Source organism: Octopus sinensis, linkage group LG2 (assembly GCF_006345805.1).
Source record: "Octopus sinensis linkage group LG2, ASM634580v1, whole genome shotgun sequence".
Classification (NCBI taxonomy): Eukaryota; Metazoa; Mollusca; class Cephalopoda; order Octopoda; family Octopodidae; genus Octopus; species Octopus sinensis.
This window is the reverse complement of record NC_042998.1, coordinates 91,360,773-91,388,415: the sequence shown is the minus strand read 5'-3', so window position 1 is coordinate 91,388,415 and position 27,643 is coordinate 91,360,773. Positions and strand designations below refer to the sequence as shown.

The window sequence follows — 27,643 nt, the reverse complement described above, 5'->3', positions numbered from 1 at the left end:
GTTAAAGACTTTTTCACTTCCCGAGCGTTATACTAATACATCTGTTTGTTGTCCACACCATCTGTCTTCGTCTTTTGTTATTTTGTAAATTCTCCCTATATATATATATATTATATATATATATATACAGAGAGAGAGAGAGAGAGATAGAGAACAAAGCCTTAGGTTCATTGCTACCTTTTTCTTTTTTACTTATCTTTCTTTTGAACAGTTTTCAAAACAGATGATATATTATAGATTTTAAAATGTTGCTTGATTGTTAATGAGAAAAGAAAGAAGCATCAGAGGATGAGTATATTTCTAAGTATTTTTTAACATCAGAACAAAATTCCCAGTTTTCTGAGATGGCTTATTCCATTAACTTGTAACTAATTAGATTATGATCAACATTCCAAAAAATGTTGCAATCAACCAAGGAGCCAACCAGCAGAATGTTAAGGAAGTTGGTAATTAAGTAGCTCCTTAATGAGTTAACACTATGTGTGTTAATGTTACTTTCTTAGTGATGTTAATATTTGAATGAGCTTTGCAATCAAGCTTTGATTGAATCTGTACTTAAAAGGGTTAAATCACAGAATATATTCTTTTCTACTCTAGGCACAAGGCCTGAAAATTTGGGGAGGGGGCCAGTCGATTATATCAATCCCAGTATGCAACTGGTACTTGCATTTATCGGTCCCAAAAGGATGAAAGGCAAAGTCAACCTCAGCAGAATTTGAATTGAGAACATAATGATAGACGAAATACTGCTAAGCATTTCACCCGGTGTGCTAATGTTTCTGCCAGAATATATTTAAGTAACAAACTTCAAATCCAAATTTAATCATTTTTAAGTATGATTTTTACATATGAGCCTTGTCATAAGTTTACATGTGATTAAAGATAAGACCTAATGGTAATCATACTTTTGTCAGGGATATTAGAGATGAAAGATGTGAAAACAAGATCACAGCTTCAGTTCATTGAGAACTTGCTACATACAGCTAACTCTAGATCATTCAACTCAAGTTATTTAAAGGAAAACTATATGAAATAAAAGAAAAAATCTAAAGGGGCCTGATGAAAGAAGGGTTAAGAAAATACTCCATTGATACATAGCTCATATTTGTCAAAGCTTATTATAAATATCATGTTCTTAAGCAAATCAACTTATGCTCATTGCATAAGTTATGACTTAACTATATCACAGTCGGACAGCAACTGAAATAACAAGAAGCAATTCCTGCTATGACAAAAGAAATTAATAATTTCTTTCAATGGCCACCAGGGCCAAAACAAGACAAAGTATTAACTAAATTCAGATAATAATCTAAAGTATTTCAGCATGTAAAAACAGGAAATTTTTTAAATATTTAACAAAATTAGTTATGAAGATTTTACATACAATTCCTTCTTGTTCATATTTGTGGTAGGTATCAATTTCAGTTTGGGTTGTTTCGGATGAAACTCCCAGATCATTTCTTTGTAGGTATACTTCGCCAACCATGCGGTACCATTCCAATATCTTAAAAGAAAAGACAGAGAAAAATCCAAGGTTAAATATAATAACCTGAATAAAAAGGAAAACTAATATACAATATTTTTAATATAACTATATGTCAATGATTCAAACATTTCAAAATATTTCACAAATTTTCTTGGAGGAAAAACACTCATTGTATCCAATAGCAAAGGAGATAAAGTTGACAAAAATATAAGGCCTCTAAGTAAAATAATTAACAGTATTTCATTTGGTTCTTTATAATTCTTTATAATTCAAGTCTTATCAATTTAAACTTTACTTTTTATAATTCTGCTTTGCATTAAAACTAATTAATGATAGTAAAACTAATTGTACCAGGATTAAATCAACCCATGAAAACCCTTAACCTTGGGAAAATTGGTTTGTGTCTTAGGAATAAATCAAGATTTATAATTAGAAGAGTCTCAATGGCATAATAATAAATAGATATCATTATTTTAGAAACAAAGATATATTTTCATCTCAATTGAAGAATATCAACACAATCTCAAAAAAGATGGAAAGAGTTAGAGAGTTGCAAAGCAGAAAGTGGATATTACAAAGGAGGGTGTACTTAAGTAACCAAGTTTCAGAATGAAAGGTGAGAAAAGAAAGGGACCTGGGCTCTGCTAATGGACTGGGACAGTGAAGGCAAGTATTCATGATGGGTTAGGGGGCCAGAATGAGAGGACAAGAAATTACTGTTATTTTCATAACTTAACACATTTCATCTTCCTTTTTCCCTTACAAATATTTTAGAAAGCACTTCACATTATTTTTTCCATTTATTTTCATACTGCTTATTAAACTTTAAAGCTATTTCATTTTTCTGTACATTTTCTCCCTTCACTCTATTTATTATGTCCTGTGTTCAAATGTCATGCTAAAATTTGTAACAGACTGTTTTTGATAACTTAGAAACTGTCTATAACTTCAGAATGTTTCTAGCACATTTTCAACCAATTCTAACAACATGGCAATATGAAAGTTAAAACTTGATGTTTAATCTTTAGTTTTCAGATTAATCTCTAAATTGTAATACTTGTTTATTTATACTGTTTTGAATTAATCATGCATTATCTCTTATATTCAAGACTTCTATGATGTAATTGTTTATTTTCAAAATGACATTGTAGGGTAGGTATGAGAGGCCAGATCTGATCAGTTTGAATACAAAACAGGTAGAATAAGAGGCCCAGTTTAAATGTGAAAGAATTCAATCATATTTTTAAAAAGTAGCTTAAGTTATCAATATTACCACAAATTCAAAACTTTTAATATTTAATCAAAATATTATAATTTCATTTATGAGTTTAAAATATTTACCTTGTTGACTTCTTGGTCAAGTTTGCATAGTTGTAGGCATTGCTCAAGTTGCAATTTCTTTTGGGCCCACATTTCTTCAAGGTATCTACGTCGGTCATGAAGGTTCTCAAGGATGTGTTCTATTCCATAACAGGCTGCTGTTGTTGCATGGCGGTTTTGCTGGTCCGCATGCATGCCCATTTTTCTGACTTTGTCAAGGAGTTGTTGCCCTAAATCTAGAGTGTGCTTTGATGATTCAAGAATGCCTAAAAATAGTAATAACAATATTTCCATTTCATAAGCAAGAAAACCAATCTTCAGAATTATTATCAGAGTTCTGAATAAATCATAAAATAAAAAATAAAACAAAAAATGTTTAAGCATTTTCTTTTTAATGAATTATAATTTTACTTGTTTAAATCACTGGAATGTGGTCATACTGGAGCCCACATTTAAGAGTATAGTAGATCAAATCAACCCCAGTACTTCTGACAAACAAGTATATGCTGGGGATGGAAACCAACCAACATTGATTATCCAGCAGTGAAAGACAAAGATACACACACAAATATATACACACACACACAAGCTGCTACAAAGTTTCCATCTATCAAACCACTCACAAAGCATTGGTCAGCCTAGGGCTATAATAGAAGACTCTTGCTCAGGGACCATGTGGTGAAACTGAACCTAAAACCACATGGTTGTGAAGTGAATTCCTTAACCACACACACTTTCCTATGGTATATAACAATGAATGTAAAGATAATCTGTCCAACAGTTACTTTTATCAAATGTATTAAAATGAAATATTGTTTATTAAAAAAATATTGTAATTACTTTTCTTGAGGTCTAAATGTTGTTGGAGCATATTTGCCACACTTTCAACATCTTTGGGAAAGGTTAAATCAAGACATATTTTCAAGGCTTGATCAAGTTGGATTCCAAACTGTTAAAGAAAGAAACAGAAGCAATTTGTAAAGCAATTCAATACATTTATCAATTCAATATTGATTTTATTTTGCTAGATCTTAACTCATTGAGAGCTTAGCTTTTGTTTGAGACATTATAAATCCAATATTAAAAAGCAAACTTAATTAGTAACTATACATTATAGAGATATAATTGGTGTTTTAATGTAAACATTTTATTCCATGGAAAATGGTTAATCAACAGAATGAGGAGTTAAAGAGAGTAATGATAAGAGAAAAAAAAGAAAGAAAGAAGTAGAGGGAGTAAAGGAAGCAAAAGGTTAACAGAAAAAGAAAGGGAGGTTAAAAAAAGGGGATACAGAAAAAAAAAGGAGGTGGTATGAAATGCAACAAAATTAGTTGCATGAATCAAGTATTGATATGGAAAGAGAGAAATAAATATGCATTTATTTCATGGAAAGGCAATAAAAAATACAACTGAATAAAACAGAGTGAAGAGGAAATGTAGGTAATTAGATGAAAAAAGGGGAGACTTAAATTAGAGAGCAGGAGTGAAAATATAGGTAAGATATGAGGTGAATTAGTGGATAAGGAGTAAGCAGGACTGAAACATAGAAAGATGAGCGTTGAAAGGTATTAAGTAGAAAATCTAATTAAATGTACAAGATGACAGAAGAATTGAGATGAGGGTTACTTGATAAGTAAATTTGATAAAAATCAGAAACAAATATGCTGAAGTTGAAAGAAGATGACCAAAATATATAAACAAATAAATAATGAAAAATGAATAAGGAATAAAATGAGGTAAGAATGAACAGAAATAAAGATGGAGGTGAAGGGGTGCATGTTAAACTCAAGCAAATTCAAATAGACAATGAATAACAAAAATATTGATTGAAGAATACAAAATGAGAGATAAAACAATGTAATCCAGTACAACCAGACAGGACAGTACACAGCATAGTGGACAGAAGCAAATCATTTTAGTCTGTATTAGGGGCAAATATATGCAAGAAGGGACACAACACTTCACTGGAATCCTATACTAATTCACATAAATACCTAAGAAAAGAATTTTTTTTAATGTACATTAGGATATATAGAGAAAGAGACTTTGTTATCAATTTTGTTGAGTTTCCAAAAGGAACAAAGAATATTGAAAATATTAAAAATAAAAAATTCTGCATGTATTGTGGTATATTCAGCATTAAGGGTAGAACAAAGTTTCTCAAAATAAATTAATTCTCATAACATTTCAATATCAGTTCATTTCTTGAATTCAAAAATATTATAGATGTTTAAACTGAAATAAATTTTCTTGGCATAGCTGTACTCCATTCCTCAGAATATGGTTTGGTGAATTGTACCACTGACTACAGAATTTTAAAATTAGTCTTTTAGATGCTAAATGCATTGTGAGAGGGAAGTGTTGTTCCTTCTTTCTGGATGCCTAAAGGAACATATATGTTGTGTGTATCTGACTTTAAATGTTCATACAGTTAAGCCTGTCCAGTTTGTTCTTTTTGATCTGCTAATTTCACTTTAGAACAATAACCAACTGTTTGCTAAGATATTTTCTGCAAAGAGGGCATAAGTCAATGTTGATACAATTGAATTTAGATCGGTGAACCAGAGGGGTACAGCTGTAATGGTTTGCATAATTCTATTTGGTTTACATTAGAAATTAAATCCTAAATATATTTGTGCAACTGTAGGTCACTCAGAAAAAGCTTTTGCTTAAAATTTTGCAGTACCTGTGACTATCTGTGAAGTGCTTTTGTGCTAGATTTAAGAATGTTCTTGAAGTAGTAGTAATGATGCTAGGCTGAGCAGCATGTTAAACCAGATAAAATTACACTTCCAATGCTGTTTTGTTTTGCAACATGCTATATAGCATATAATCTTTTTGTTTACAAAGTTCTTCAAGACAATTGCAGGATGACTATTTGACTTATTAATGTATAATAATTTCTCATTAGGCTTCCTTTAGGGGTAATATTTTCCTGTACTTAGGTTTTATGTAATGTCTAAAGAGCAACATTTATACCTGTGTTAATAATATTTCTTTAACTAAATTCTTTAAATGCATTTATATGGTCTTTCCTAAAGTTTTCTGCTGGGCACTCGTATAGCATAAAATTAACAAGTAGTCATCTCTATAGCCTTAAAGAACTTGTCATAGAATTTATAGTAACTCATCAATCAATAAATTTTTAGTATCTCTAGATGAAAGAATTTTCAATTTGCACCCTATTACAATACACTGAAAGAGAGTGGTGTTCCTTGTAACAGATATCATACCATTTAATACCTCACAACAAAATTGCACTGCAAACATGATATCCTGTTTAACTCCTCACTTACTCTAGAGATTGCTACTAACATGACCAGAGCATTCTTAAGTCAAGTACAGAAACATTTTCCTATTGATCACATGCTCCACAAGATTTTCAGCAGAAACTCTTTGAAAGTTAACTACAGCTACACAATTATTAATAAGAATTTAACTGTCAGTGGCAATGAAAGAAATTATAGAGAACATCACATTTCTCTGGCTCACATACCCCAGTACAATTTCATTGACTTATACCCTCTCACTAGTTGGTTACTGTACTAAAAAGTGAAGTTAGAAGACAAACATGATGTGCCTATATAGGATTAACTGAAGAAACATTTAAAACAGATATGAAAAACATACATCATCCATTCAGCATCCAATGTGAAGAAATGCTACTTCTCACAACACATCAATTTAAAATATGGAAGCAAAACCAGTTTTAAAACTCTATAGTCAGTTGTGGAATTTGCCAAATTACATTCTGGTGTGGATTAAGTACACAATAGTTAATATTGTTACTAGAATATATATAAATTTGAGGAAGGTTGTTTGACCATCATGCTGAATATACCACAACCACAACTGGTAATTTTTTCAAATTTCCTGAACATTTCAAATTTCGTTAATTTTCTTATCCTTTGGGAAACACAGCTAAATTGATTTCAAAGACCACAAATATTAAAAAATGTTCCAAAGTATGTGAAAAACTTCAGAATTTCAGTACACTGCTGTATCATTTCTAGTGTATATTTTTCATCCACTCAATACAGACTAAAATTACTTGTATCCATCCACAATTGACACTTATGTCATTATAGTATTTTTTATAGTATTATAGTATTTCACAATTTTATTCATTGTCTATTTGAATTTTGTTTCTAATTTTTAATGAAATTCATTTATCAAACAAGACATTTTTTACTGAAATTTAAACCTCCACCTCTGCCACCTTTCCATGATTTTCATTACATCTTGCATTTTACAACACATACACACACATACATATATATGCATGTACATATGTATATAAATACATGTACGTACACATGCACATGCACACACACACACACACACACACACATTGGGTGTTCAGGCTAAATTTGACGATTTTTGCATTTTTTCAGGAGCAACTTGTATCAGTGAACAGTCAATGGTGTTGGATAGCATAAATACTAAAGTTGTAGTTGAGAAAAAGTTGGGTGGCATGGAGTACTGGAAGCCACCTGGACATTGGAAATAGAGTTACCTGTATCATGAGGATTCACACTGAGTATCAAAATGCCAATATCATGCTGCTCAATGCTCTGTGAACACTATAAAGGCTGTAAGACATGACATGGACAACTGCAACGGAGACTATGAAGCCATGACCAACAGAAAGGGACACAGCAGGTATCCTGATGTGTACACAAGCTGAAATTCATCCAACAACTGAGCATCAGGGCCTTAGGCTCAATTCCAACATCTATGTGAAGCTACTGGAGACTGTTCAAATGCTGGCTGGAGGCATTTGCTGCTGGAAGGCCATATATGTAGCAGCAGGATTTGGCTCCTTGTCATATCTCTGAAAAGAGTCAGAGGTGGTTGTCAGAGAATTTCTATGACTTCACCAACCCCAGTTTCTGACCTCCTTGTTCTCCTGATTATAATCCCGTGGGATATGTATGGGGCAAGTTGACAAAAACACCAAATGCTTTGTCTGCAACACAAGGGTCAAACGTGTGACCAAGATCAAGGAAGTGTTCAAAGATCTTCCTGGGCCCACATTGAGGAATGCAAGTGCCAGGTTCTGGAGCTGTCTTAAAGCCATGGTGGAAACTGAAGGTGACTACTTTGAGTAAACCATTATCTCCCAGCTATCAATTAGTTTATATCTTTGATTATTTAAAATACTTTTAATTTTAGATGGGATATTGTTTTCTTTTCCTTTTATTCAAACTGTCATATGTAGCCTGAACCTGTAGAGTTTGCATAAAAGGAAAAGGAAACAATTTTCCATCTAAAATTAAAAGTATTTTAAATAATCAAAGATATAAACTAATTGATGGCTGGGAGATAATGGTTTACTCAAAGTAGTCACCTTCAGTTTCCACCATGGCTTTAAGACAGCTCCAGAATCTGGCACTTGCATTCCTCAATGTGGGCCCAGAAAGATCTTTGAACACTTCCTTGATATTGGTCACCCGTTTGACCCTTGTGTTGCAGATAGAGCAGTTGGTGTTTTTGTCAACTTGCCCTATACATATCCCATGGAATTATAATCAGGTGAATAAGGAGGTCAGAAACTGGGGTTGGTGAAGTCATAGAAATTCTCTGACAACCATCTCTGACTCTTTTCAGAGATATGACAAAGAGCCAAATCCTGCTGCTACATATATGGCCTTCCAGCAGCAAATGCCTCCAGCCAGCATTTGAATACAGTCTCCAGTAGCTTCACATAGTCATTTGAATTGAGCCTAAGACCTTGTTGCTCAGTTGTTGGATGAATTCCAGCTTGTGTACACAGTCAGGATACCTGCTGTGTCCCTTTCTGTTGGTCATGGCTTCATAGTCTCCGTTGCAGTTGTCCATGTCAAGTCTTACAGCCTTTATAGTGTTCACAGAGCATTGAGCAGCAGTCATGATATTGGCATTTTATACTCAGTGTGAATCTCTTATTATAAAAGGCAGATTTTATCTGCCTCCCTTTGTAACTTATAGAAATCTACAATATAGGATTTCTTCAATTACAATTTACCTAGCATTTTTAAGAGTAGAATGCATCGGGTCATGCCAGGTCCAATTTTTAAAATTTAAACTCCAATTAAGCAAAATTTACAGAAAACTCACATTCTGGTGTGTATGTCAAATGCTTTTCTTAGTCTGGTTTACAGCACACGCAAACGCACACACACAGTGTGCAACGAATAAAGTGAAACTAGATGTAATATTTGTTTCTGTCTATCACGCTGATAGATACATGAGTAAAATGTATGGGAAGCTAACAGATAAGAGTGAGTGAAAATGTTCTTGGAAGAGAGTAAATTAGCGACAGAGTGATTTGAGGAAGACTAAACTGAAAGTATGAAACAGTGTTTATGTATAAACAGACGACACTTATATAAACCCTTTCGTTACCAAACCGCCCGAATTTACCTATTCATATTTAAATGAGAATATCAGAGTAAATCTCTTTAGTACATTCGTGAAAACACGTATTATACTTCGTAAACACTTCAAATACAGTTTTGTACAAAAATCGAAGTGTAATTTTAATTCCGTGAATTATGGGAGATTTTTTTCCGAAATTTGTTCCTATTGTGTTTTCAAAATTTGTAATTCTGACAAAAAATGGATACGAATTTCATTATATCAAGCAGCGAGTCAGAATTCGAAGGATTTTCTACTGAAGACCTTCATAAATCTAACTCTATGACTGAAAAAAAAAAGCATCTTTATATAAGAGTGAAGTTGTGTGTCTCCCCCTTTGATTTAGATTCGTAACTACTCCCACATTTTGCGGTGCAGTTTAACCAAAAGCGGGTATCTTATAGTCGTGATTCATATCGAGCCCCTCTGGGTATTAGCGCGCGTCTACGATGAGTCTACGATTTTAAAAAAATTTACCATCATATTTTTCCATTTTAATGCATTTTTTTCTCTTTTATATAAGGGAAGTAACTCTCTAAAAATATCTACGATGTGTCAACGATTTAAAAAAAAAATTTACCTTAATTTTTTTTCAATTTTTAATGCATTTTTTTGCTATTTTTTGGCTATAACTCTCTAAAAATGCTTATATAGTTATTTCCCTTACAACCCGAGCAACGCCGGGCGATACTGCTAGTCCTCATGATACAGGTAACTCTATTTCCAATATCCAGGTCGCTTTCAGTCCTCCATGCCACCCAACTTTTTCTCAACTACATCTTTAATATCTATGCTCTTCAACACCATTGACTGTTCACCAATACCTCAAGCTGTTCCTGAACAAAAGGAGACAAATATATATATATATATATATATATATATATATATATACACATACATACATACATACATACACATACACACACACACACACACACACACACATACATATATATGTCAAAGGCATTCTGGTCAAAAGGTTGTAATAGTTAGCTTTGATAGTATTTTACACTAACAAATAAAATTTCAAAAGTGGAAAATAACTTCAACTCACCTCATTAGCATTTGAATGAAAAGCCACACTCTGCTCCAGAAGTTTCCCACGGAATTCAAGTTTGGCGTTAAGATCCTTCCAGGCCTCCCCTAAAGTCTCTGCCATAGCAGCACAGACATCACGTTGGGATTCTCCTCTTTCGGTGACATTTGTATCAGCTTTTGCTAGCAATTGCTTGATTTCACCCTCCTTAGCCTAAACAAAAAAAAAAAAAAGAAAAAGAAAATGCAATAGGAAACTTTAAATTTTTCAGAATTACACATAAATTAATGGAATTTATCAATTTAAGAAATATCAAAAAAAATATTTTCATCATTTTCAAAATCAATTGAAAGAACAGCAGTGTATTTCAACAGCAATATAATTTTGATTATATATTGTTTTATGTAATGACCTTGCAACCGGGCTAACTTACTACAGCGTTTCAGAGTGCATTGATGTATGCACATGGATGCATGTTTGAGGTATGAACGTTCATGTATATGTTATAATGGTTGCTTGTGCATGCACTTTCACCCCATCGTTTCTACTTTCTCCCTTTTTAGGTTGGTTTGTGTGTATTCATGAGAATATGTATGCTTGTAAATGTGTTTGCATACCAGCAAATATGTTATACGAATAAGTATATGTGAGTGTGAATGTGTGTGTGTGAGCATGTGTCTGCTTATTCATGCATATATGTGTGTGTATATACACACATACTGTTGACATTTCATACATTCATATATATGAATACACACACACACATACATCTTGATTTCAAATTTTTGCACAAGGCCAGCAATTACAGAGAGGGAGTTAGTCGATTGTATTGACCTCAGTATTCAACTGGTATTATTTTATCGACCCCCAAATGGATGAAAGGAAAAGTCAAAAAGAAATTGAAGCTAAGTTGAGTGCTAGCATTAAACTCCGAGCTCAACATAGCCTCTGGATCAGTTTTCAAGCAACTGAATAGTTCTGAGCTAGAATCAATAAGTTAAATACTAAATTTAAACAGTTTGATATTGATAACTATGAAGCACCTACTCAAGGAAGCCATTAGATTTCCTAATGCAATTACAAACAAAGTAAATATAGTAGGCAATATCTTCTATATGAGAAAAACAGAAGTCAAAGATGATACATTATGGATCATGGAATACTCCATTCAATATCAGTATGAGTGCAAACCAGTGCTAGTGAGAGAGCAGTCCATATTGAGATGATTGACTCATGAGAGTAACCAACAGCTTGCTTAAAAAAATAGACTTTGTTAAGAAGGACTTCCACAAAGTTCTTTAGTGAACTAGATTTTATGATAACGATTGAATCTAACCTGAACATAGTTAACTTTCTGGAAGTAACCATAAACCTAGAGAACAACTAATATTAGCTCTTTAGGAAGCTCAACAAGTCACTCCACTATATTAATAAATTGTTTAAGCACCCTATGTATATAACTAAATAGCTAATAAGAAATATCTCTCAGAATCTTAAAAATGTCAACTAATGAATAGATAACTATGCCCCATATAACCCCAAGCCATAATAAGTAGTGAATTATCTGAGGATATCTCATGTATCAAGGAAGAAAACAATAGACTCTGCAAGAAGAATCAAGAAGAATGTAAATCAAGACATGTAATATCTGTTCTATATTTCAGAGATAGCAATACAAACCACTGAGGTAATCATTTCCCTTCCTTTACAAAACCTTCCCGAGAGAACATAAATACTAACATTTACTAAGAAACTATTCGGAGAGACACATGACAGCTCTTTCAAACAATTTCTGGGTGAACACTAGTGCATTATAACATTGACTTCATGTGAGACAAGTTTTCACTCTTGTCTCAGTTATGAATTGAAAAGCTAGAATGTTTTCCTTCACCATAAACTGTAACAAGTTTGATAACATTTCTACCATGAGCCCTTAGATGATTACCCAGCTTTGATTCTGTTTTAAATATTTTGTGACAAATGCAGCACAGAATTTGGTCCAGGAACCAAACCAACAACAGCTCCATCTTCCTGCATTTTCCCAAAATGGAATTTCAGTCCAGCAGTAAAGAAGCACATCTTTGGACATAAAGGACAGCAGTGCTCTACTGGTATTGTTGGAGCCATTTGCTTGTCTCCTGATATATGGCTTTTTTATGGATGACAAATGTGAGTTTTTGAAAGTCTTATACAACAACAGACTGCATAAGTGAGATTATCTCTCTGAATGCTGTTCAGTGTAAGATGTTCTCAATGCACACCGCTAGTGTTTATATATAATAAACATCTTTTTTGTGATATCCCTAGAGATGCTTTCTGAGAACTAATTTTTCATAAAATAATTGCTTTGGAAGCTGGATATTAACAAAATGGATGACAAGGCTAACCTACAGCATATGGTACTGGATGACCTTTCATACTAAAAAAAACCCAACTTTTATCAGTATTTTTGTCTCATAACTAAAAGATTTCCAATTGCTGGACATATCTTGTAAAAATATCACAAGTATTTTGCAGTGATAATGATACAGAACCCATGCATCACATAATCATAGCAGTAATATGAATAGTTGTCAACAAACAGTGTTCATTTCCAACCTTCCATGACAAACATGTCTGATAGCCTGATAATGAGAAAGTACTGGTAAGCTTAGAAACAGATGATGGCTGACAATGAATCCTGTCTGATCTAAGCTAGCATGTTAAAGGGGATTGTTAAGACAACGATAATAATGATGTGTATGTGTGTGTGTGTATATATATATATATATATATAGTTGATACACAAACATGTATACATAAACATACATATGTATGCATATGAATACATATATATACACACACACATACACATGCACATATACACACACATATATGCACATAATTATACCCACACACATATGTATATACGTGCACATATATATATATTGTCATCATGTACCATATGCCTGCAGCACTTTGATGACAATACAACAAAGATTGTCTTGATTAAGTTCAAGTACTCCAGCTGCCTTACCACTTATGTCTAACCAGCTTGTCATACTGTCCATCCATTGCATTCTTTGCCTGCCTCTTGACCTACTACCCTCTACTCTTCTTTCCATGATAATGTTACCAAGACCTCTGCTTTTTTTTAAATATGGCCGTAATAAATAAATAAACATACTAGTCACATTCTCTGATATCATATTCTTAAGTATAGCTCAAGTATCTCTGTGCATAACAGCTGGAAAGAGTTGTTTGTGAATGGGAATGTGATACACTAAAGATATACTATATATGGGTGTGGTATCAGACAATGTAACTAGCCTGACAGTGGTTACCATAGAATTCATAGAAAAAATAGGTTCCATGTAGTGGGGGAGGAAGGGTAGTATGTAGATTATTGTAAAGCAAGTGATAGTGAGTATAGAAAGATAGTAGGGACTCACAACCTACATTATTAACACCAGAAGATATACAAATGCTTTGATGTGTGTTTCCTAACATTTCTATTCTTCATGGACTCCAAGTATGTTCCATATTTCAAGGAACCCCTAGATATAAATTATTACATAACTTTATCAATTGTTTTTCAGAAAGTTAAATTTCATTAGAGAATGACTAAATCATTAAACTCTCTTTGAAAGGTTTTGTATCAAACCCAAAGATATTTCATCTGAACCAAGATCTTGTTTAAGACTAAATCTCTCAATAATTTCCTATGAAACGGTCATTTTTCCCATAAGGTTTCCTTAGTAGCTATGGTGGACAGGATTTCCCTACCTTAGGGAATTCACTGTCCATGTATTATGAACATAAGCTACTTTTAGTAAAAACATAAACACAAATATGACTCAAAAATGCATTTTCACATAATTTACCTATTTATCACTTTTTTGTTTTTGTTTTTGTTTTTCAGACCCCAAGGGGCCTTTCACAGAACCCTAGTAAATTCTTACAGAATTCTAGTGATTGCTTGTAGTATGCTATCAACATCTCATGGAACCCTTGCTACCTATTGTAATACATTGGTATGTGTGAGGGCACCTTCAAGAGTTGGTGCTTAAAGTATAAATATACCTCTTAACATATTTGAAAAAGATTCAGCCTGATGTTATCAGTCTGCATATGGAATATAAACAATGACAAATTTCATAGCACTGCTTACTGCACTTCAATAACATTTCAGTCTCTGCATTCAGAGACTTGTAAACATGCAGTATCACACTTTGTACATGTGTCATACAAGATGCTCTTCACTCAGGGAGAGAAATCTTTGGTTGTAGAGATCCCCTAAGCTTTGTTCACCCCATCCTAACTCTGAGTACTAATCACTGACAACGCATGCACACTCACCTCTTCTTTACTAATCTATATAGGGTGTAATTGTGTGTAGGAGGCCCAGTGCATTGTTATGCCCAGGAACCTATGATATAGTTAAAATGGCCCTGGTTGGGTCACTTAAGTAATAGAAGCTGTTACCTTCTTCAATTGAGCCTTCTAGAGAGTTAAAGATTACCTTCATGAAATGAATGCTATTACTGATAACTACTTAAAACATTGTTGGGGGGGGGGCATGTGTATGTGTGTGTGTGTGTGGGTGGGTGTGTGTGAGTGTGTGTATACATGTCTATAAATTATCTTTGCAACTTTTACAATAAAATTGTGGAAGTTGTAAAGATAATTTATGAACACCCTCTGTGTGTGTGTGTGTGTGTGTGTGTGTGTGTGTGTACACACACATATGCATGTTTCTCATCTATATCAAACTGTTTTCCATTTCCCTAACTCTAAAGTGGGGTTACCCATCAGCTGTCTAGCAATCACACACTTTACTCTAGAACAGCAACATCACGTAAAATTCTATCAGTGTCCATGTGCAGAATTTTTTAAGGCTTCAATGTCCTGACAGCTAAAAACCAATATGAATAATTTATACCACACTTCAACAATTTTAAGCATGCAAAAGTGCTTCTGAAGGTCAAGAGTAGCTACATTTGATTAAAACTGTGTAGAAAGGACTCATAATTTTGGAAATACATCATGGAATATCGTATGCAAGTCACCCAACAGTCTTACAGCTCTTGCAAATAAATTGAACCTTCTGGAATTCGTCCTCTGCTCATATATTTCCCCAACATAAGCATCTCTAAAAGACATTTCAAGAGTAAGAAACTTTGACCTTTGAACTCTAATTCCTATTTTTAGTGCAACAGTGCTTTGCCTTTATGAATAATTGTGTAGCCCTTTAGAAATGTTCTCCACTCTTCAACAAGACTATTTATGTAAAGTGTAAAATCTTCCAAAATTCCCCCTCCTAACTCCCTCCCTCCCTCTATCTATCTATCTATCTATCTATCTAGCTGTCTGTCTGTCTGCCTATTTCTCTCTATGTATTTCTCTCTCTGTGTATTTCTCTATCTATCTATCTCCCTATCTGTCTTAACTGTTTACCTCTTTCTCTTTCTTACTCACTCTTTCTCTTTCTTACCCACTCTTTCTCTTTCAACCAATTACATTTTTCTCCCACTTTCTCTCTCTCTCACTCTTTCTCTCTCTCTCTCTCTCTATTGCTTTTTAACATGTTTGTATTTTTCTCACAACCTCACCATCCTCTCTTTCCCTTTTCTCACTTTAGTCCCTCATATTTTTTCTCTCTCTCTCACATTTTTTCCTATTTACCTTTTTCTTATCCCTTTTACACTCCCCCTCTCTCTTCCATTAACATTTTTCTGTCTCATTCTCTTAACATATTTTCTTTCCTTCACATTCCATTTTCTAATCCCTTTCACATCTTTTTTCTCACCTCCTTCTCCCTTCACTTCTTTCTTTCTCATATTTCTCTTCTCCCATTTCTCCCATCCCCTCCCTCTTTTTCTCATATTTCTTCTATTTTTCTTACCATTTTCTCAGCCACTCATGCCTTTTTCCAAGAGTGGATTCAATTTCATCATTTTATTGGAGTTATCTCCCTTCATTGTCATATGTGTTAGTTTTTAAGCACCCAAAGAGTAATAATTTAGGTTAATCAAAACTTTTCAACTCACTAAATAATTAATTCATTAGATAAGTGAAACCTTACTATGCAAGTGGGGTGCAAATCTTTAAAATGCATCACGATTTATCATGCTAATTAAAATTTGTAATCTTTATCCAAGAAAACAAATTTAAAGATGTACACATTTCATAATTATATTTATAATTCTAAAATTCAAAAACATGTCTAAAATTTTGTTCATAGAAATAACTGCTTCATAATGCTAAACAAATAACAAGAACCAAAAACCTGAATCTGATAATACTAATCAAACTTTGATAATTATATTCAAACCAGTGAGAAACAGTCATTTCTAGTACAACCACAAGGCCACAAATTTGGGGAGAGAAGTTAGTTGATTAAATCAACCCCAGTTCATGACTGGTACTTTATTTTAGTAACTCTTGAAGAATAAAGGAAAATTTGACCGTGGCAGGTTTTGAATGCAGAACATAACAAGTCAGAAATAATAAAGAATTGAGAATCTATTTTGTTAGATAGACAGTGAAAATATAAATGTCCTATTTCAATACATGCAAATACATGCAATATATTACAAATATAGTGAAGGTGCATGACCTAGTGGTTAGGGAGTATATAGGGGGTCAATAGAACTCCCTCAGTTGTACTATTTTTATAGTATATCATCTAATTAGGGATGGAAGATAAAATTATATAAGGACTGATTTAAATTAAAATATGAATTACCAATTCCTACTCAGAACTGCATCTGTAAATCACAGATTTATTTTTTATACAGCTATTGACCAACAGTTGTTCAAATTGAACAGCGAACACATCAATCTCCCTATTCTAAGGTCAGGCACTCTACAAAGGTCAAAGGCATCTTTCTTGATACTCTGATGAGGAAATAAAAGAAGCATCTAATTTTAATTTCTTAACTCTTCTATAACCATAATTCTGTTGAAATACACAGCATGTGTTTTGGTCAGTTTTGAAAATGATGAAGGACTTTTTAGTAAAATAACTTTGTCATTAAGTTGGTGTTTGGAAAATAAATTAATATGAAATTTGGATCACTATAAAATAAGTAGTTGGTATCATAGAGCCAGGGGCAGGCTTCAGTGGTTGATATCAAAAGAGTTAAATACACTTTTACTAGCTTTAGCTGTTTGTCTGTTTGTTGACAAGCTGAAGAACTACCATAATAAAGTTTAAATGTAAATTATATTAGACAACTCCTGCAAAACTAACACAAAAAGTGCACAATTTATATAGAATATGTATTAAAAAAATTAAACTAATAGAATTTTTAATAATAAATTTGTATATCATAAAAATATATATGACTTTATGTAATGTATTTTAATAAAAAAACTTTTCCTATGACTGTTTTCATCTATTTGTTAAAACGACAGAGTACTTTTGCTTTTGAATAACAACCATTTACTAATTACATAAGGATATCCCAGATAAACATTACACTTTAATAATTCTAAGAGGAAAAAATGTAACACTAACAGTTCCAAAAGAGAATTGAAACCAATCTTTGCCCCCTGTTTTAAATATTAAACAATGGCTATGATGTATCATAGAAAAGTCAGAATAATTCTACTTCAGTGTTGATGCAAATAATGGCTTCTAACACATGTTTAAATCATTGGAATTATAATGAATGTAAAACAAGATGGTATATTTCCTACATTAACTGTCTTAATTCACTAGCAAGTGAACCTGCCTACCCAGTAATATAAATAAGTGGTATATTTAATATGAAACACAATCAGAAACTCTTCACTGCTTAAGAATGTAGGCTGATACACCTTTACCATAACAGGAAATCTACTTCAATGACTCAAGTTACCACCCTTCTCTTTAGTAACAGTTGTTATAATTAGAAAACAAATAACATATGGAATGATATAAAGAGCTGCACTGATAACAGTCCTGATAAATATTTTTGTTTCTCTTTTCACCACTGTGAATATATTACAAAAAATATTTTCTTGAGGTTTATTAAATAACAAGAATTTAATCAATTAACAAAATTTCTCATTTATAATACAAGGGGGAAAAAAATTAAAACAAACTTTTCTAATTATTTGAAAAGAAAATTAAACTTATGTCAGAATGTTCAAAGTGTAATTCACATTTTTTTGTTTGTTTTTTATGAAATAACAGAGCATGTATTGCAATTAATTTTGAAAAATATTCAAGAATTTGGAGAAATTCTTTAACTTATTTTCAATTCTGATTTTATGTTTGGAACACAAACAAACAAAACAGTTTAAATTTGGTGTATGAAAATTTTAAAATTAATGATTTTGTATCAAAAAACCCAAAGCTAGTCTTAGGCAGACTGGTATAGAAGGGATTAAATAATTCAGAAATTATTTTTTTCTCAGTCACATAAAATCAGCACAGCCATGCATTTTTAATTACCCCAATTCTTTCTTGTATTATCTAATTGCTATAGCTACTATTCCAAATTACAGATACTAAATCATACCTTCATATCTTCAATATGAAGCAGTAACTTTCACCTTCAATTTGTTAATAATACAATCAGAGTGGTTTCAAATTTTAGCATGAGGCCAACAGATTTTGAGGGATGGGAGATGTTGATTACATCAATCCCAGGGCTCAACTGATATTTATTTTATCAACCTCAAAAGGACAAATGGCAAAGTTAACCCCAATGGAATTTGAACTCAGAATGTAAAGTCAGACAAAATTCCACTAAGCATTTCGTCTGGAATGCAAACAATTCTGCTAGCTTGCCACCTTAAGCAATTCAATAATAATGTCAACTAGTTTTCATATTTTAGGGAGCTAAAATTGATTGCTGTTACCAAAATATCAATAGTTCCCAATATAAAAATAAAAATATTAGTCTTACCTGCAACTGACTAAGGAGGGCAATATGCTCTTGATGGAGTCTTTGAGCTTCTTCGAAGTTGGATCCAATATCCATGATATCTGGCTCCATTTGGTGCACTCGAACTTGTATCCAGTCTCCACTCTACAAAATTTTAAAAAGTCAAAAATAAATATTTTGTTTATGTCATAAAATAATACTGAAATAATTTTTTTTTTATTAATTTCTCTAGCATTTAATTTCAATGGGAAATAAAAGCTGCTATTTAGAGAAGAATTACCTCCCATAGTTTTCGAAAGACTTTACTAATACTTTTTTTTAACCAAATTTTTGTCTGAGATTAATGCCTGCCTTTATAAAAAAAATAATAAAATCCAAACTGACTTTGTGAATTTAATTATCAATTTTAAACAGAATATAATTTAAATAATATTCAAGTTGCATTAAGTAGTTAACCAGGCAACGAGACATCAAAGCATTCTGTACATTTGTAGCAAGTTGAACAGAAACAAAATATTTTATGAATGTGATAAAAAAAAACACAACCCCCGACCACCACCGATTTGGATTACTCACTATTAACAATAACATTATTTGTTCATAAAATGTTAAGTATACAATTCTCTCAAATAAAATGTGAAGAATCCTTTTCAAAATATATTGTAGTGACAAATCGCCAACATAAATATATAGAAATGAAAAAAAAATTATTGTGAATATTTTCGCAACAAACTTTATTTTTATTTTTAACTTGCATAAATAGAATTTAATATAAAACTGAAAACTTGATTTTTGTATATTGTTTGCAAGATTCTTGATGTGAAGTTGTGTGTTGAAACAGATTTGTTGTATCTCAGGAGGGTCATTACGCCAAAATTAAACACACACACACAGGTTCTATTTCACTTCTTTTATTAGTCAGTACATTAGCATTTAGCCAGTTAACTAATTGATTGTTTGGTTAATCATTCAGTCAATAAATCAATCTGCAAGGTTTGTCAAAGTTCTCTCATTGCCATTCATAATCTCGTAAATAACATACCCATTCTCTCTCTCTCTCTCTCTCCTCTCTCTCTCTCTCTCTCTCTCTCTCTACCAGGCTGCTTGTCACTTTTAAAGCAACAAGTTTACAGGGTTGTTGGGGGTTGGATAAAATAACTTGAAATATTTATTCCAATTCCCTGCATTCTAAGTTCAAATCCTGCCAAGGTCTACTTTACCTTTCATCTTTTTGGAAATCAATAAAACCCTAACCCAAATCCAGGGAGATGGATAGGAGGAACTGTTAAAGTTTTGGACAAAATGCCTCATGGTATTTTTCCAAGCCTTTTATATTCTGACAGCAAAACTTGTGATGAGATTTGTGCCCAACTGTAGTGACCATAAAGCAGGGGGCCTTTATTTTAAACAGTAACTATAGTTTGGAAAGAGGAGGGATAGTATGTGTGGGCAGCATATAGAGATAAATGCAAATAAATGGTGAAACCTAACTAATGGAAACTGTTATATATTTAACACTTCCAATCAGAAAATGTTCAATTTTAAAATTTTCCTGTAAACTTTCTTTTGTTAGAAACAATAAGACAAAGAAACTATCTAAAGCGTTTATTAACATAAGGACTTGTTCAGTAACACAGCTGGGGGGGGGGGGGGTAAGGTAGAGCAATCCATCCAGGGAAGAGCTTTTATGGGGATGCACTTTTGGGCCTGCTGTATGAGTCTGTACGGAAGTGGAGGTAGGAGGCAGTAAACTTGAGGGAAACTCTGAGTGGAACACACTCTAGCTATGCTACAGAATGTATTTTGATATAAAAGTTTAAATTATTAGAATGGTATCTGATGCAATATAGTGCATAATAATAGAGTAGTGAACACAAAATATGGAGAATAAACAAGCATATATAGTAGTTATATATAAACTACAAGTATATATAGCAATCAAACTATGAGTATATACAGGGTTGGCCAAAAGTTACCTGACAGTAAATCAAAAGACCATTTAATTCCAAGATTAAAACAGAAAATTATTTTATATGAAACAGTGCTAATAAATAGAGAAATGTTGAAAAAAAATGGTGATTTTAACTCACAGCATTTGATTATCAAACATTCATAATTGGAATGAATAAATGAAATTGAATTTAAAGTATTTATGGAATTTTCATTTACTGTTGGGTGACTTTTGGCCAACTCTGTATAATATATATTATACTTATAGTAACACAGCCCCAGTTGGCCTTGCTTTGGAATCCAGCTGGATCATATGCTGACAGCTGCCAATGAGAAGCCCTTATGAAAGGCATAGTTTGAAGAATTTTAGTCAAATGAATCAACCCCAGTACTTTTTATTTTTTTAAGCCTGGTACTTATTCTATTGGTCTCTTTTGCCGAACTGCTAAGTCACGGGAACGTGGACACAGGAACACCAGTTGTCAAATGGTAGTGAGGTACAAACACAGATACACACTCATAGACATATATACAATGAGCTTCAGTTTCTGTCAACCAAATCCACTCACAATGCATTGGTCAACTCAAGGCTGTAGTAGAAGACGCTGGCCTAAGGTATCATGCAGTGAGACTGAACCTGGAGCCATGTTAATGAGAAGCAAACTTCTTACTACATAGCCATGTCTGTGCCTATCCATACAGCCATGTCTACACCTATACAGAATATTCATTATTTTGTGGTGTCTCAGTCAACTTGACCTTCACAATAAATTTAACCCTATTCTCCATACAGAGTCACACCATCAATAAATGCTCAGTTCTTATTCTAAAACAGTGGTTCCCAAACTTTTTCGAGCTGCTGCCCCCTTGACATTCCTAGTGCTTCCACCCCAACTAGCCATCACAAATATAGACTGCTTTCTAAAGCAAATTCAAAACAACTATATTTCACAAATAAAACTTAACCTAATCAACTCATTATTTTGTTGTTTTTACATAAATCGCCACCCCATTATCGCCCCACTTTTCTTCAACACCTCCTTGGAACTTTCCACCGCCCCTAGTGGGGCAATACCACCCACTTTGGGAATTACTGTTGGAAAATGTGTTTTAAAATTCAAAAATATCAATTTTTACATTATATTTGCAATATATATAGAACATATATTTGGAGTATATATTGATCTTCACACTAAATCTGACTGTGTAGATTCATACCATACATGCCCAGTTGTTAGTCTTAAAATAATCCTTTCAGCTACAGGCGCAGGGCCTGAAATTTTGAGGGAGGGGTTTAGCTGATTACATTGACACCAGTGCTCAACTGGTACTCGTTTCATTAAGCCAAAAGGATGAGAAGGCAAACTCAACCAAATATTATTTAAACATTTACTAGTATATAAACAAGTGTGTGTGTATGTGTGTGCGTGTGTGCATGCGTATGTATGTGTATAGACATAGACATACAATTAAAACTGAATAATAATTCATAATTTTTATCCAAATTTTGAAACAGCAAGGTAAATATGTTAAAAATAACTTCAAATAGCAAATGTAGTTTTAAATTCAAAATCTATCTTACAAAGAAACTTAATTTCCCTTATGCTCATAAAGTTTTACTCAAAGCAACAGGCTTGCCTGTATATGCATTGCAATTTTCTTAACTGAAACCAGTTTTGATATATTGCAGTCTCTATGAAGGAGTTGCACCTAAAAGACTATATATCTTTTATCTTTTACTTATTTCAGTCATTAGATTGTGGCCAAGCTGGAGGCACTGCCTTGAAGGATTTTAATACTTAATAAGTACTCAACCCCTGTACTTACATTTTTGAAGCCTGATACTTATTCTATTGGTCTCTTTATATAATATACATAGGATAAAGGATAAAAACCCTTCCTAAGTCATATAGACTCATTAGACTGGTTTTCCAGTTTCTGTGGTGCATATATTCTCCACTGGATGGGACGCCGGTCTGTCACAGGAAATACTCATTTTTGTCAGCCGAGTGGACAGGAGCAATGTGAAATATAGTGATTTGCTCAAGAATGCAACATAGTATCCAGTCCCAGAATCGAAACCTCAATCTTATGGCTTTGTTTGTATTCTGAGCAGGGGTATGAGTATAGTGATTAAAAGTAATTCATCTCTTGCAAAGTCACATCACTAAGTAGTAGCATAGCTTGACCAAGTGCCACTCAGGGCAGCCCTTAAGTTTAACCCCCACCCACTCCCGCCTATATAGGTTTATGCAGCAGAACCAAAAGTGCTGTTCTCATAAAAGATACACAGAACAGACTGCTGCCTACCCACTACCACCACCACCAAGCTACAGTCACTAAATTATTAATAGGTAGTATTGATACATAAAATTCATTGTTTGGCATTCATTTTTTCAGCTTGCACTTATTAAAGATTTTGTATGGGCCTGGAGAAGCCAATCAGTTCTTCAGCTTGAAGCCAGTTCCAATCCATTCAATTAAATAGATCCAGATCCTGGTGTGCAACAGATCATTTGATATTAAACTCCTTAGATACAAACATCTACCAGAGTTAAATATCTTAGAGTAACTATGATGAGTTCTAAAATTATTTCAGGCAAGAATGAAAAAAAAAATGGTGAACATTTCTGGGAAGGAAGTCAAAAATAAAACCTTATTCTGTTTTTATCATTGTACTTATGTAACAAAAAATAAATCACAGAAATAATAGTTTTTCACTTTAGCATGTAGCTGAATAGCTGACAGTTATGACAGCCAAAAAAGAAAAAATTTTGTTTTTCCAATATTTTCAAGATGATAGAAAATAAGGAATTTTGTTACATTAAAGACTTGATCTCTCATATACAAAATTCCCCATGACAAACATTGTACATAATAGAATATATATTCCGATAATGAATAGTGTACAAGATAAAATAGATGTTTTTGGTAACTGTAAAAGAATAAATTACAAATTAAATTTTTGGTCAAACTTTAATAGCTTACTAATTTTTAAGGATCTATTCCATCTCAACCACAGATTAGATCCAATTAAACATCATCAATCTATGATTGTGGATGTTTATTTGCGTTGAGTTTATATGATTTGCAAGACTGGTTTTAAAGAGATTAAAAATATCTGTTTTTACCACATAGTTAAACTAATTCTTATATCAAAGTATTATAGATCTATTACAGCCGATCGACGATAATGGATATATAATACTGCGCACTTTGATTAATGTACCCACACTTTTGACAAATATATGAGAGCATCTATTTCCAACTTATGAATATTTAAACGACTCTCTCTCTCTCTCTCTGTATGTGTGTGTGTGTGTGTGTGTGTGTGCGTGTGTATGTGCATGTGTGTGAGCTCGCGCGAATATGTATGTGTATATGTGTGTGTAGACATATATACGCATATATGATAAATATATATTTCAAGAAATAAGATATTTTAAAAAATGGATCTATTCCATCTCAATCACAGATTCTTCAATTAATTTTTGTTAACTAAATAGTTTGAAACTTCGAATACTGATCGAATTTCTCACATAGAACACGGTTTATGTCTCTGAAGAATTCGAAGTTTCAAACTGTTTAGTTAAAAAAAAAAGTTAATTAAAAATCTGTGATTGAGATGAAATAGATCCCTGATAATTATTAAAAATAATATATACAACAACCAGTCCTTGAATAATTTACTTCAAACAATACAAGAACACCTACAAATTGAAGACAAACCCACAAGACTTTAAATATTGCTTTACGTTTTATGTATATGTGTTAGTGTGCATGCGTGTGTGTGCGTGTGTTTAACAAATATGAATGAATAGATTTTAATCATTATAAAACTCATCTTGCGACCCATATTAATACTTTATTTTAGTAGACAGTATTTATTTATCAAAGCAAAAAGTAAAAGTTTCTGAATATGAAAGTTTATTTCAACTGTTTTAATATACTTCCAAATGAAAATATGATGCCATAGACTTTGATGGTTTATAAATCTAATCAATAAACCTATACTGATTCATATTTACAGAAGAGAATTAATTCAGCTGCACACATCTCAGAAAAAAGTTTAGATAGATTAAATTTATTAGCTATTTTAATTACAGATCTTACGTATGGCTTATGAGAAAGAGGGAAAGAGGAGAGAAAAATGAAAGAGAGAGAGAGAGAAAGAGACCTCCAGCACTACTTCAGGTAAGAAAGTTATAGCAGTGGCTCGATCTGGTTGGTTGCATCAGTACCTGGTTAGAGTGTAGGTGTCTTTTCTCACCTACCCCCATTACAACACTAGTGGGAATTTGAGCTGGCGGCTTAATATAGAGATCTGAGGAGAATTAGTTCCATTCAGTCTAGTACGTATATGTAGATGGAGAGAGAAAGAGAGAGAGAGATTAAGAAAGAGAAACAAACTGAAAGCGCGCGCGCGTGCGCGTGTGTAAGGGGAGAAAGAGGAAGGAATTTTAGTGTCTACCAGCTAAACTTGAACTAATAATATTAACAAAACACTTTCACACTGAATTAGAGTTTTTTAAGTAAATTATATTCGAGGACCTATGATGGAATAAAGTACCTAATTTTATATTTTTTTACCGATTAAATACAAGTAGAGATACAGTGGAAAGGCATCCACACTTTCACTTTGATTCTTCAAAAATATTTCAATTTGCAATGGGCTTGGTGTTAGCAGCGAAGAGGGGAGCTATACGTTCCAACGCCGAAGCTTCAGAGGCCACTGGATAAAAAGAGTAGACCAGTGGATTGAGAGAACTGGGATGCAAGCTAAGACTTGATCGATACCGGCTGGTCCAACTGGATAAGGGGGCTCTGATACTGAGACTAAGAAATTCCTCTAAGACCCCAAAATACTTGTGAGATATATCTTGGAACTGAACGTAATTTAATTCTTGAATAACAAATATTTTTATATTTACTTATCGGATAATATTTATCAACAAATATCGTTTCTCTGTGCGCCTGGAAGGAGCGCGTGCGCGCGAAATGTATGTATGTATGAAGTATTATGTAAGTATGTATGTATGTATGTATGTATGTATGTATGTATGTATGTATGTATGTATGTATGTATGTATGTATGTATTGCCTAAGCAATTTACTTGCATTTTTATAATTTTTCGCAAAATGAATTTAATATATAACTTAGTAAGAGAAAAATTATTGAATATAAAATGAAAGTATTTTTTAATTAAAATCTTAATTTAATTCTTTAATTTAATTTAATTTAATTCTTGAATAACAAATATTTTTATATTTACTTATCGGATAATATTTATCAACAAATATCGTTTCTCTGTGCGCCTGGGAGGAGCGCGTGCGCGCGAAATGTATGTATGTATGTATGTATGTATGTATGATGTATGTATGTATGTATGTATGAAGTATTATGTAAGTATGTATGTATGTATGTATGTATGTATGTATGTATTGCCTAAGCAATTTACTTGCATTTTTATAATTTTTCGCAAAATGAATTTAATATATAACTTAGTAAGAGAAAAATTATTGAATATAAAATGAAAGTATTTTTTAATTAAAATCGTAAATAGAATATTTTCATTGATCGTATATTTGCGTTTTTAATCTAAAGCATCAGATATTCTACTATTTACCTATCAAATAATTCGCACTTCAGAAACTGTTTACAAAAACAAAAAAATTTCAGGTATAAATTGGTAAGATATATATAGATACTAAATATATATAATGGAAATATTTAAGAATTAAAATTACAAGGAAATTAATTTTTAATGAGCCTTTCTATATTTACAATTTTAATTTACTATTTTATTGTATATTCAATGTTTATCCCACAAATATTGTACTATCAATTTAAATTATAGTATATATTTACAAAATTATGAATTAAAATTTATATTTTAACTTTAAAATATCTAAGATTTTTTTTTAATAAAATTCATTACTAAAAGACAAAACGCGTAATTCAAATTGATCTTTTGAGTTTTTTGTTTTTTTTTTGTTTTTCAGAAAACTTTATACCAAAGAATCGACAATTATCGAAAATGAAAAAAAAAAAAAAAACGCTCATGAGTAAAAACTTTGGATTTTCTTAGGAATTCTTTGAGAAATAACTTTTCTTCTAGAAAATTTAATGTTTGAGAGATAGAATCAACCAGTATCAGTTGCTTTACTACACCCAACAAGAACTACCTTTTGCACACTTGGCAGCATTCCAGCAAACCAAGAGCAGATACTACTGCCAAATATAGGTATGAAACTAGAGTATACGATTATTCATAGGTAATAACGAATTCTTCACAAACTACTCAATTTGATTTTTAATGAGAAATCGATATTTTTTCGGAAAAAAATAATTAAATATATTAAATGCTAAAGATTAAAAAATATATAAAATTATGTAAAAAACAAAAATTATTGACAATATGAATGATATTTAATTAATCACTTATAATTATGCTTAAGAAAATTATATACACAACTTTATGACGAATAATTATAAATATTTATGTATAATGTAGACGCTATCTGAACTTGTATGTATGCGCGTGTATGTGTATGTATGATGTATGTATGCGTATGTATGAGCGTGTGTGCTTG

General features: G+C 32.4%; 1 protein-coding gene across 1 annotated transcript in view; it reads right to left on the bottom strand.

The window, feature by feature from the left end:
- The window catches only part of LOC118762202 (titin-like), a 285,670-nt gene that overhangs the window by 159,176 nt on the left and 98,851 nt on the right, over positions 1–27,643 (bottom strand). The window contains exons 18-22 of the mRNA XM_036500741.1: positions 19,121–19,243; positions 10,260–10,454; positions 3,647–3,755; positions 2,828–3,072; positions 1,385–1,504 (exon numbers count right to left, since the gene is read on the bottom strand). Of these exons, the coding sequence (XP_036356634.1) occupies positions 1,385–1,504; positions 2,828–3,072; positions 3,647–3,755; positions 10,260–10,454; positions 19,121–19,243 (792 nt within the window). The remainder of the gene's footprint in view (positions 1–1,384; positions 1,505–2,827; positions 3,073–3,646; positions 3,756–10,259; positions 10,455–19,120; positions 19,244–27,643) is intronic.